At 45.7% G+C, this 13,857-nt stretch overlaps 1 protein-coding gene across 1 annotated transcript in view; it reads right to left on the reverse strand.

Annotated features, from left to right (window-relative positions):
- The window catches only part of VPS13B (vacuolar protein sorting 13 homolog B), a 2,934,705-nt gene that overhangs the window by 14,056 nt on the left and 2,906,792 nt on the right, over positions 1-13,857 (reverse strand). The window contains exon 60 of the mRNA XM_085605186.1: positions 9,624-9,726. Within this exon, the coding sequence (XP_085461312.1) occupies positions 9,624-9,726 (103 nt within the window). The remainder of the gene's footprint in view (positions 1-9,623; positions 9,727-13,857) is intronic.

Genomic DNA, 13,857 nt, shown 5'->3' on the forward strand with positions numbered 1-13,857 from the left:
CTAGTCCTACTATACTAGTCAGCAAAGCGGGGAGGCATGGGTGGGGCTGTAAGGAATCTGCAGCTAGATACAGTCTCTATCAGATAATAATGCGTTACCGAAGGTAAGTTACTCTCTGGTAGAGACTTCTAGCTGCAGATTCCTTACCTTTGAATCAGATACCTGAGACATACAATCCCAGCGGTGGGTTGCGGACTAACATCCAATACTAAAAAGTCTTGCAGGACTGAAGGGGCAAAATGCCCGTCCCTGCGCACCTAACCATCCAGACAGTAATGTTTTGCAAACGTGTGCAAAGATGCCCACGCTGCTGTCTGACAGAGGTCTTGGACTGGGACACCCCGAGCCAAGGCAGTAGTCGCAGCCTTTCCCCTGGTGGAATGGGCCTTAATCCCTCAGGTGGATCCTTCTTTGCCAGGGCATAACATAATCTTGATGCAGAGAACGACCCAGCGAGAGATTGTCCTTTTATGCACTTCCCTTCCCTTCTTTGCTCCTACGTACCCCACAAAGAGTTGGTCATCCACCCGGAACTCTTTTGTGTGGTCAAGGTAGAACGACAACGCTCTTTTTGGGTCCAGCCGATGGAGATGCTCCTCTTCCTTAGATGGATGCGGGGCAGCAAAGAAAGTGGACAAAGTGATGGACTGACCCAGAGGGAATGGGGTCACAATGTTTAGTAAGAAGGATGCTCTGGTGTGAAGCACCACCTTGTCCAGAAAGGACATAATATAAGGAGGCGAGCAAGATAACGCCTGCAACTCACTCACCCTCCTGGTCGATGTAATTGCCACTAAGATGGCTGTTTTGGTGGTCAACAGCCGGAGGGGACAATTGTGTGAAGGCTCAAAAGGAGCACACATCAGATAGGTAAGGATCAAATTAAGGTTCCACTGCGGCATAACAATGGGCGTAGGTGGAAACAAATGAGCCAGTCCTTTCAGAAATCTATGCACAATGGGAGATTTGAAGAGAGAGGGCTGGTCTGGCAGCCGCACCAAAGGAGACAGAGCAGAAAGGTAACCCTTAAGAGTTACCAAGGCACAGCCCTGCTGGGCAAGGGTCAGAATGGACAAAAGGACATTAGAAAGAGAAGCAGAAAGAGGGTCAATAAGCCTTTTTGTACAGTATAATACAAATTTCAGCCAACGGCAGGTGTATACCGTCTTAGTGGAGGGCCGCCTGAACATCAGAATAACGTTACAGACTTTGGGAGGAAGGTCCAAAGCTATCAACTGTCGCTGCTTACACTCCACGCATGGAGGCGCAGAGTTGATAGGTTGGGATGGAGAACCCTCCGCTGCTGCTGTGACAGAAGATCCTGCTGAAGGGGCAGCCTGATTGGAGGATCAATATTCATTCTCAAAGCTCTGGATACCAGACTTTCATTGCCCCGTCCGAAACCATAAGAATGACTTGGCCCCGGTCGCTCCTGATCTTCTTCAGAACCCTGGGCATAAATGGTATAGGCGGAAAGAAGTACAACAGGCCTGAGCTCCACGACGAGCGTTAGCTGGCTTGGAAACAGCACTGAGGGCAGCTCCAGTCCAAGGACTTTGGCTGCCCTGTTAACCACCATAGCATAGGATGCCACCTCCTCCGTAGCCACTATTGGCAGAGAGAGCATGCCAGTATCTGGGGAAGTATACAGTTCACTGGCGAGCATTTTGAATTTCTCCTTGAGGAAAAGATTGACGGTCCGAAGATCCAAAATGAGCTGTAGCCCTTTGTTCTTCTTTGGAATCAGAAAGTAGCCGGAATATAAACCACTGCCTACTTCTGTAACTGGACCCATTCTATAGCTCCCTTGGCCAAGAGAGCTGTAACTTTCTCTTCAAGCAACTTTAAATGATCCTCTGTCAGCCGTTCCTGATTTGGTAGAATAGGAGGAGGAAAAGAAAGAAAAGGTAGAGAATAGCCCCCCTGGACGATCTGCAAGACCCATTTGTCCGATGTTATGTATCTCCAGTGGGGGAGATGATGACAAATTCTCCCACCAACTGGAGTAGTGTGGCCCTGCAGAATCAGCCTAGGTGTGCTTGGAGGCTGCGGCTTCTGAGGGCAGTGTCATCTGCGACTTCTGGCCTCCATTCCAGTATCAGAAAGCACCGTGTCCACGTACGGCTTGCGCAGTCTGTGCGGTTCGGTGGCTGGGATAGGGCTGACGTGGCTTGAAACCCCTTCTGTTGCCACGAAAGGACCAAAAGGAAGACTGGCCATGGGGTGGAGAAGAGGCCTAAGGATCTGTCCGTAGCTTGAGAGTCCTTGAACTTGACCAGGGCAGAGTCTGACTTTTCCCCAAAAAGGCAGGTTCTATCAAAGGGCATGTCCATCAGATTGGCTTTGACATCGCCCGAGAAGCCAGTTGTTCAAAGCCGGGCATGGCGCTTCAAGACCATCGTCGTTGAAATCGATCTGCCCAGCGAATCGGTCATATCTAGGCCACACCGTATGGTGAATTTTGCTGCATCTCTCACATCCTTGACAGCTTAGGAGAGCACAGCCCGGGCCTCCTTCGGGATTTGTGGCAGCACTTGCGCAACCGTCTCCCAAAGGGAATGGGAGAAACAGCCCAATAAGCATGCGGTATTCACCCACTGCAATGCAGGCTGGAAGAAAAAACACTTGTACCTGAATTAATCCAGCCTCTTGGATTCCCTATCCGGAGGGGCGGAAGGGAATACACCTTGGGATGTAGAGACCTGCACCACCAAACTTTCTGGGGTGAGGTGTTGACTGAGGAACTTTGGGTATCCCGGAGCTGGGAGATGGCGGCGGGCAATCATCCAATTCACAGGAGCCCCTATGCTAGGTTTGGACCATGTACGTAGAAGGAGACCGTAAGTGCCTCATTAAAGGGCAAAAGGGGTTCTGAGGTGGAAGCCCCAGATTGAAGCACCTCGGTCAGGAGATTAGTCCTGACCTGCACTGAGGGCAGCTCCAGTCCAAGGACCTTGGCTGCTCTCTTAACCACCATGGCATAGGATACCACCTACTCCGTAGCCACGGTTGGGGGAGTGAGCATGCCAGTATCTGGGGAAGTATCGAGTCCACTGGCCTCCCAAAGTTCCCCATACCAGTCCGAATTCTCCTTAGAGATATCCTGGGTTTCAAGAGGGTCCTCAGACCCCTTCCAATCCTCCTCTGAGCTAGCACATCTTCAAAGTGCTCAGGTGACAACATAGAACCTCTGGGTTCTGTCGACGTCTGAATCAACGTTGAGCGAGTTTGTTCCGGCTCCGTGTCGTCAGGGATGAGGATGGGGCATGCGCCACTGATGGGCATCGGCGACGTTGCAGGCACCGACTTCGGATCCGACGCCGGGGAAGGTCGTGATGGCACGACTAGCGTCGAACCGGGTCCGGATCCCTGAGGCCCCACCGGCGCCGTGGCTGACTGCTTCGAACCTAATTGGGCCCTTCTGACCCTGCGGTGCCCGAGGGCTCACCAGCAGGGTTGTTCCACTCAAATACGCTGTGCATGGCCTCATAAAACTCTTTTATTTGAGCGGGAGTTGCTCCGGCTCCCGGAGAGGGGAGGAGGCGCGAAGTCGACTCTGGCTCCGCTTTACCATGCTTAGAGTGTCGGTGCTCCTTATCTCTCTAGACGACGGACGCCAGTTGAGGTGAAGATGAGGTCTGCTAGAACTCCTTCTTATGCCTCTTCCCCGAGTGTCCCGAGTACCTCAAGTGGGGGGATAGAGGAGTTAGTGCTCCAGGAGCGGTCCAGCGACCTCCTCTTCTTCAATCGGGACTGGGACTGCAGCGGAGTCTCGCTGGACAGTGTCGAATGCCAGGCGGTGAGAAGCTTCATCGCCCCTCCCTCAAGGTCTTCGGAGCCATGGCCTGACAGTCCGAGCACGACTTGGTATTGTGGTCACCCAAGACACCAAACACAGACGCAATGGGGATTGGTAACTGACATCATGCGGAAACAAGTACCGCAAAGCTTGAAACCTGTCTTCCTTGAAGACATTCTTCGCACACAAAGTCGGAAACAATCCAAAAATTCTACAAAAGTCGAAAAAAAGCCTGACAAAAAGCAGCAGAGGGGTAGCTCTTCCTTGATCGCCACATAACTGGTGCGGAAAGAAAAGAACTGACGTCCCCACGCCTGGGTGGCACCTATATAGGCACCGCAACGTCATAACCGACGCTAATGACACCGACGACGTCACACTGAGCCTAAGGGAGCCACCCGACGTCGCGCGCAAGGGGTATTGCTCAGCAAAAGTTTCCGGATCCAGTCTGATGCCTGGGGAATTCAAAGGTAGGGAATATGCAGCTAGAAGTCTATCAGATACTGTGTACACTCATACGCTTGGATCTATTCATTATGGCCCAATTATTTAGAATGGGGTTAAGCATGTACAGTGTCATAATAGCTGAAATCCTCAGTGGTGTACAATCTGTGTTTTGTTGTGATAGAAGTGATTTCCCCATGTGTCCCAAATCTTGAAGTGTTTGTGCGCGCAGCATTGGGATTTCCAAATGTCTTTGTGGAGAAGCCCACAACGATCCATCACTATAACCAAATCTTGGTGGGCAGGCAGGTGGTATGCTTGGTTTCCATGATCCTGCTTTATTGCATTCAGCAACTAGACACCTATTGCCTGTTTGATAGCGGGCAAAACTAGAGCCCAAGGATTCTTCTTGAAACCATTTTGGGTGTAAGATTGATGGAGGTGCCCTACTGCTGCTGTTAGGAATTCTTTCATATATCACCAGAACATCTGGAACAGGGACATTTGCAATTGACATTAAGAGTGGGCCATTAGCCGGACAGCTGGTGCATGGGGGGGGGGGGTACCTTTTGCAACTTCTATAGGCTTTCGGGAGATGGTATACTCTGTGTATAAATTTGAGTTGGATAAGTCATAGTTTAGTTGGTGAGGACACAAAGGGCCATTTTAGCCTTTGTCTATACTGTGTCCTCAAGGGAGCCAATGAGTTGAAGGGGACTTAATGGGGTCAAGGCTAGTTATCACCAGTGATCGGTAGAGTTCTGCTATGTCACCTAGGTCTAGGGGCTTCAGTATCAGCTTGCTTTCTAGAGGATTAAATCCTGTGAGCTAGATAGCTCTTCCTGGTATTGCTCAAGTGCATGCAGCAACCGAAGAAAGTAGAGGAACTGTAAATTATTCAGCTCGAATCCTGCTTTATGCTCATAAAAGGAAATCTGTGCCATATGTTCCCTAGGGTATATCCCAATGGACCCAAACTTATCAAACCTCTCCCACTTCCGCACCTCTGGGAGTCGAGTGCCATGACTAGTAGGCATCAATTGTGTCACTTTTTAGATACATCCTACATGTTTCAGGTCTTCCCTGTAGCCTTTTATCACAATAGTCATGACTTCTGGTAGCGAGTTCAAGTGCCCTGTTCCATAGAGGAGTTCACGTGTTATACCTCTTGGAAAGAGATCTAGCTCAAGGCGATATTCGGGATCATCTCGATCATCTAGCATCCAAGTCACTGATGGTAACCATGTGAGCAGCCCAGTAGTACAAGTTCATGTCAGCGGTCCCTATCCCTGCTGCATAACCCAATATAATACACTTATTGGGGGAGATCCTAGGTTGTTGCCCAACCCACAAAAAGCGTCTGAAGTTTGATTTACGCTTCTTTAACAAGCTAGGGGGTTGCTGTATGGTTAATTAGACAGTATGTACAGCCATTTGGATAGGATTATCATTATGTAAAGTGTGTTTCTGCCTAATGCCAAAAGTTAAGCCAGACTAGCGACGTAGATCTTCATTGGATTTGACTCTCAGAGTATTTATGATTAGTTCCCAACTTTCCTGCGAGGAGAGGGATACGTGGAGGCCTATGTATTTAAAGCTTTCTGTTTTCACAGTGACCTCGATTACCCAGTCTACTGCACTACTGTAGTTCCCCATCGGCACCAATGCAAATATATCTGGGGCAACAGACAAGCCCCAATGCCCCCCCCCCGGAAGCTTCAAAAATTGTATCGGTCTGCATAAACACCAAAGCACTGTCTCCATAAAACGATATGCTGTCTTCTGTCAATCCAGCCCATTAAAAGCTCCTTAACCCCTTGCGCACTGCACACATTCCCCGCTGTGCGGGCGAATTAATGAGTGAGCCGGATTCGGACGATCCCTGGTCGTCCTCCGCACACGCCCACCGTGACGTTGGACGGCCGGGGGCCGTCCGAAGCACGCCAGGGGTTAAAAAAGCACATCTTTCCTTATCCACTCCGACAGCTGCTCTATCAACAAGGCGAAGAGCAGCGGCGAGTGGACATCACTGCCTCGTGCCCCATTCAATTGTGAAGCAATCTGATAGTGTTCCACCTATCCTCACTTTAGCCCATATACCAATGTAAAGGGTGTTGACACAGCTTGTTAAATAATCTCCAAAGTGCATTTTGTAGAGTAGTTGGAATAAAAAGATCCCAACTAAGTAAATGTGCTATTTTTTGCACTTAGTAAATAATGATACCCTGGGGTTTGTTATTTATCTGGTGTGATAAATAGCACTTATTGAGTTATTGGGAATAACATGCGGATTTTGGTGTTTAACACACCAAACTTCACATGGTAGGGTAAATACCGAACACACTTCCCCTGTTCATTTTCAGCAGGTTTGACCTGCTGAGATTCAAAGAATGTTGGGTTATTTAACGCATCTGATAATTATCAGATACACTGAATAAAACCAAACTCGTAATTTCCGTCCCGGGAATAAACAGTGGTTTACACACGGGACAGAAATAACCGCCCAACTTGTTATCAGGGCCTAGGAGTGTCAAACACATTCTCAAAATCAGTGAAAGCCATTAAGCATGGTTCTTTGTTTTCACGAAATCAAGGGGGTGCTAGATGTAAGCATCTGAGAATATGAATGGTCCCCTGTCCAGGCATAAAGCCACACTGTTCATGGTGTATTAATTTGGAGACACTTTTGATCAGCTGGTTGGCTAAGCCTTTCCCCAATATTTTAGTCTGAATTTAGGAGCGATATTTGCATATAAGAGAGTGGCAGCTCGGGAGGTTTGCCTTGTTTGTGATGACTACTGTCGCTCCTCGCAGGTAATTTGAAAGAGAACCTAAGCCTGAGTCCCAAAAGTAAACTTACACTTACGTGTACATTTACTTTTTTTTGGTATTCACAAACTATGAGTTAATAGTAAGTTTACGACTGTGGAGACTCCACAGTCGTGGGCGGAGAACTCCGCACATAAAAAGATAGGCCTGCCCTATCTTTAGCAAGGATGAGTGATAATTACAGAGCATAAATTCGAATTCTGTGCGGCCTTTCACCCTTTCGTGATCTTACGCCCTGAATAATATTAACGTCTGTTTTCTGCGTGCCAAGGCACAATTTAATCGAGCCTCTACAGCATATTAAAACATGAATTACTGGGGCACGCCTATCTTCATATCTGACAAAAAGGAAAGCTAAAGATAAATTGTCCGAGAAGCATCGTTCAAATCCAGCAGCGGGAAAATGAGCCGTGGAACAGCTGCCTCTTGACATATTTTGTGTATGGCGAGTTAACATAATGGCGCTTGAACTTCTCGAGTATAAAGTCTAATTTGTTCCTGAAGTTCAACAAGTATCACATGTTCATCAAAGCTCTTTCAACATACATATGCCCTTTGGCCCACCCCTGGCAGGGATCCAAATAAAATGGAGTGTTGCGGTGATATTTATGCATCGAAACAATGTAAGCATCACACTCACACGTCGTAAACAGCGAAAAAATAACCCCACGAGGCAGGAAGCCAAAATGTACAAGTTCCATTTGGAAAAAATATGTACATAAAAATCTTAGAAAAAATAATAACATTCTGGAATAAACCCAGAAAAGGAAGGAACCTGTGCCAGCATTGGCAAGTTGTTATTCATAGGAAATTAACAGTTCTCAAAAGTCAAAACCATATTTTTGCTTTCTCAGACAGCTGCTGAAAGGTGTCTACAGTGTTACAAGCGCACCTTTAACTTTTTTCAACACGTCCTCTTGGTCGAGGACGTTTGACCATAGAATGTAAAGACCTCATTATGGAGCAGAGGACAGAGGGGAAACGCAAACTTACCGAACAGCGAAGAACACTTGTAAGGCGCAGCCACCAAGTGATTCGAGACTGAGTAAGTTACACTGCAAACTGTGGGGAGTGAGTACAGAGAAATGAGACGTAGAGTAAGGCAACACCTAATGTGGGGAGAGTGAGTGAAAAGTCTTGTATTGGCCAAGACGGCAAAAAGTAAAGCGAGGAAGGAGACTTGTAACGCCCAAGACCACAGACTGCGGAATGAGTGAGAAGACTTGTAGTGAGTAAATATAGGAAATTGACAGCAAAGTAAGCAGTGAGTGCAACACAACCTTACATAGTGTAGATGGAGTGCTGGAGGTGACTTTCATTGTGCAACCCTACAAACGGTGGTTAGCATGAGTTGAGAGGTAAATAGCAGAGTGCTCTATATGAAGGGAGAGAAAGTTTACACGGCACACCATCGCAAACTGTAGGGCGAGTGAGACCAGAGTTGACTAGTGTGCGCAAACATTGCATACTGTGAAGAGACTTGCATAGTGCAATACTGCTAAATGTAGGAGAGTAGACATCTGGAACAGATTGGAAAGTGAACAGACAGCACAGAGTGCAGATGGGGGTGCTGGAGGTGACTTTCATAGTGCAACACTACAAACTGAGGGGAGCATGAGAGATGTTACACGTACAGCAGAGCACTGATAACAGTAGGGATCATGAGAATGCTTGCACTGCACAACACAGCAAACTGTAGGGTGAGTGAGTGAACAGGGCTGATTAAGCACTGCACCACAAACTGTGGAGAGAGTGAATGGTGACAGGCCAGGGAGTGGACAGACCGGCTCGATCCTGCACCAAACAATGTTGGAAGAGTGATAAGGCTTGCAGTGCAAAATCAAAAACTTGGCTGGACCAGTGCAGATACTGGCATAGAGACACAATAAATTGTGAAGTGAGTAAAGAGTTTAGAACAGTGGAATAACACAAACTGTCACCTCCAGGTAGAACAGTACTCTCCCATTTTCTGTACGGTACTAGAGGTTGGCCTGTGTCAAGGTACAACTGTTAAGCCAGATGCTTGAAGTTAGGTGCATGGAGTGCAAGAGATGTACAAAGGTCAAGTAGGGAAACTTGGTCTACAATCCAGTAAGGTTCTAAAGTCATCAACTTTGCCATAAGACCACATGTCCTCCTTAGAGAAGTACAATCTAAGACTACTCCCTCCCAGGAACTTAAGAGAAATAAAGTTATCTATTTAACATTAATACACAGATCGCCTGGAGCAATGTGAGAAAATATATATTAAATACATATAAGAGGGCAGTTAGCCATGTTTGGCAAGGGATGTAAAGTAGACGGTTGTAGGACCTGCTAATGATACCCTGAATTTTTTAATTCTGAAGCCAAGGAGCTGACCATAGCCCAGTGCATGACTATCAATCATGATCGACAAGGAACCCATTAGCACCCTGGCTCTGTTTAATTCTCCCTTAGGCGCTGGAACTCACACTTTCCAAGAGAAGCAAGTCAAACTCTTGACAACATGCCAGAACTAATTTATAAACAACGTGGAAGCAAAAATGAGCAAGTGTTTCGATAATCTTACCAGACATATTTGACATGGCTGTTCGGGGCCTGGTCAGCACGCGGATCGTTTGGATGATAGCGGTGTTTAGGAAGCTGAGAAAGACCAGCTCCATGCAGAATACCTGTGGTGAGAAAGAACGTAGAATGGGATTATTGTTTTTTTTGTTGCTGTTTTTCAGCAACGGTTTGCACGGCGCAGTGATGTCATCTGTTTAGAACAGTTCATAATAGAGTGCAGGTCCAAAATGATGTCACATCTTTGGAAGCTGCAATTCAAAATAATTCATTGTACATTAGAGTCTAACAGAAGTGCACTTAACCCCGGTGTCCAGCATTAGCTAGAGACAGAAAAATGAAGGTTGCAGAGCCAACCATGGGCTAGCAATTAGGAGCACCACAAGCCCCCCCAGAGAGCTATGATTCTGCACATGCATCGTACACATCGCTTACAATTCACACACAAAGTCACGAGCACCGTTAACACTCAAGCTTCATTTGGAAATACTTCTGTAGATGTGTCATGGAGGGTAAAGTTTGAAAAACAAACTTTTCCCTAGATACAGCACAAAAATAGAAAGTCTCTAAACTCAGCTATTAAAAATGTACCCACACACATTGATTGGTCCTCACGTGGCATGCGAGCTATGTTTCCTCAAGCGCTGGTACAAACTGAATTTAAACTGAAGCAGTCTACACAGATTTTTGAGTGGAAAATCGGGGTCTGAAGATGGTACGAAAATCAATGTTGGGAAAAGATATGACTGCCATAGAAAACCCCCTCTCAAGCCATCGGACCTGGGGTGAACGTTACAGCCCAGCACTTAATACTCATCAAGCTGAACAATACACATCGAAAAAGGACATAATAATAAATAATTTCTAAAAACTGCTTCCGTGACATCATGGCTTGAATTTGCTTCAGTGTAGGCTGCTCATAGAGCGAACTCTGTGATTATGCTGTGTGTAACATATGGGTGTGCAAAAGTGACACAAAATGCAAACAAATGCTTTCTTATCTATTTTATTCGGTATGCCCGTGCAACAAACGTGTGGAATAGAACAGCAGCTCTCATTCAACAGCAGTGGGCTCCAAAATTCTCTCACAAAAGGGATTTTCAGAGTGACCACTAATAATGCAAATAAATCCTATTTAGATTTCCTGTGTGCAAATCTATTTCATGTGGATATCCTGACGCTCTAGCAAGGCTTGTTACTGAACAGCCATGTTGGTCACTTCTGTAAAAAAGACCATCTGAGAGATCTGTGGAGGCTACCGTGCTGCCGCCTTTATTCAAAAAGCGACCTCCCAGTCCTGCTCAGGGCACAGGTTGAATCCTCTGTAGCTGCGGTTAGTTTGTTGTACAGTTCCATTTTTCATCTGCACTATTTTTTTCAAGAGTCTACCAATCCAACTCTGATTTATACATTCAGGTATAACGTGCACAGCCAACATTTCTGTAAGATTGAGCTAATTCTGATTAAACTGTTAGAGTAGGAAAAACATACCTCCTTCCCTTAGAACAAATAATACAAAATCATTATTTTGCTACAACTTAAATGTGAAAAAAACAGTTACATCCCATGTGTTGGGTATGTTAAGCCTTTGATTGTGCACATTCATTGTAGCAGGGGTTAGACAGAAGTAATAACATATTTGATTATGCAATCATAAAGCAGCATAAACTGTGAAATAGATTAGGTATCATAGATGTTGAATCCCAATCGCTGTATACATTGCGAAGTTAAGACATTAGATAGAGATAAGATTGATTCTAAGCTTCAAATGCAATGACAAACAACAACTGTGAGGTTTCTTAGCTGTGGCGGTGACTATATTGCAATTTGGGAATCTGTCAATTGAAGAATTTGCTAAGAAGCTTAGGAGATGACAATGTAAAACACACTGATTTGGAACTAGAAGGGCCCCAGAGTGCTGAAATGTAGGTGCGGACAGATGAGTTCGAAATGATGCCGTTTTTATTTAAAATCTAGATACTAACAACTCTAACCAGGCGTGGTCTCCCTCTCTACATAATTGAACGGGTGGTGGTATGAACCTTTGAATCTAGAAACAACGCAAACTCTAGAGTCATTGGAGAAGGCACAACCTTTGAGTTTCAAAGACAAAGAAATATCAAAAGTAACTGGAATGGATTATTGTCTTCTAAATCAAGAACAAGGGAATTACAGAAAATCCTATAATCATGGATAACAAGTTACGGGCTGACAGACGAAGCACATAGTGATCACTTTTGCTCAAATGCAACTCCAGCCACAGCACCATGAACACACTCAGGATGAAAAAGCTGGGGGCATTGTAAACTCAAAATATTTCCCTAACCTATCAAAGCTAATATGACTTTGCTAACAATCGTAACTTTAGGGGAATACTACGGGCATCAAAAAGCTGATACTGACAAAGCATCCCCCTACAGCCACCACGTCCACAAGCAATAATGCGGTCCCAGTAAACGGTACCACAAATCATTTTTGCAGACATGGATTTAAGCTTGATGCGCCATGAAATACCTTGTTATTGTGTTTCAGTAACAGACGTCTATACATGTGTATCAAAGCACCCTTTGTGATGAAATGGTAAATACCAAAAATGTGTTCCATGAAACAAAGGATTACTGAAGAGTAACAAGGGTGCAATTTAAAGGCTGTATGGGTCCAGGAGTTTTAAGAAACCTTCAACTAATTCACCAGGATACTGTAAGGCAGCTGATACACCACTGCAATAGTATTTTTTAGGTCTCGCTGAGTCAGCGCGCATGCGCTGCTTGGAGAGACATTTAGTAGGTGAGTTTTCAAAGTGCTGCTGGCTTGCGACAAGCTTGCGTTCACGCGAGCGTGCACGCACGCAGCCGGCAGCTTTGCAATATGTACAGCCGCCATCACTTTCACTTTTGCGCGCGCAGCCTACTTTCACTTTTCCCATTGCGCGCGCACCACTTGCGTCCACTTTTTGCTCGCGCTTCTTGTTATTTATTGAAAGCTTGATCACGCCCTTTGAAAAGGTAGTTTTACATAAAGCAGAGAATGCCCGGCATTGCGTCCTACTGTGCAATGTTTTTTTTCTCCTCATCGGACATAAAGCAGAGTGCATAATACTGCAGCAGCGCTCAGCACTACAGCCCAGTAATCTGCAGGCTTGGGGGAGGGGCGGGGGTGGGACTATGTTCAGCAGCATCAGGGATTTCTGAATGTTCACCATTCAATACTGTCACGGACATGGAAAGTGATTTAAAAGCTGCAGCTGCCACAATTAATGGAGCCTCTTTTCTGTAGGTTGTCTGTAGATGACATGAGTCGTGTATTCTGATGGTCTTTATTTTTTGGGGTATGAGTAATTATTTGTCCTACATTGATTAATATATTTGTATTCAAGTGTCCTTGTATTCTGTTGGAAATCTGTGTATGGGGGACAAGTAACTAAAGATTCAGTATCAAAATGCTTCCCTCACACACTGCAAATCTACATTCTTGCAACCACGTGCACGTATATATACCGTGCTATCAACCCTTTATATGTGCTGCATGCTCTGTCAGGGTATGACGCACTATATAAATGCAACTACAAATCAATAAATCATACCAGTTCTCTGCTGGCTAATATTTCACTCAGTGCAGACTGCAAAGCTTTCGCTTATGTGGCTCAGACAGCAGTTACCTTTTCCTTGTAACGGATGCTTCATTGCCTAGCTCTGCTCAGATATCCCTGGCTATATGCACTCCGGTCTGGCTATCGTCTACCTGGGAGCCAAGGAGCAGGTGGGACAGGGGACAACGGATCACTATTGGGCTGGCAAACATAACACTCAAGAACACAGGCAGGTTTCCCCCAAGAAAAAAATAAATATTGCAAGATAAAGACAGGCCGCTGTTACTATGGGCAAGTTTTTGTATAGTTCAACCTTGACCCAAAGGTATTGCAGTTCTTTAAATGAGTAGCAGATTACACTACACAAGGGTCTTTTCATTTTTTACCACTGAGATGGAAGTCATTTGCCAATAATCACTGGATGTTGAGCCAATGCAGGGACTTAAAACCTGGCTCACCAGTTTCAGAGTCGGCAGCTCTGGACACATCTCGTCCCTCATGTTGACATGTTAACATTAGAACCTATATCAAAAACAGTACACCCCAGATGAAGATCCACAAACCTTGCACTTTTCGGACACACAACCACCTAGGTGGAAACACTTCCATAGATGACCTGGGCTACATAAAAGGCCTCAAGACCCGAACA

The sequence above is a fragment of the Triturus cristatus genome, chromosome 5_1 (genome assembly GCF_964204655.1).
Source record: "Triturus cristatus chromosome 5_1, aTriCri1.1, whole genome shotgun sequence".
NCBI lineage: Eukaryota > Metazoa > Chordata > Amphibia > Caudata > Salamandridae > Triturus > Triturus cristatus.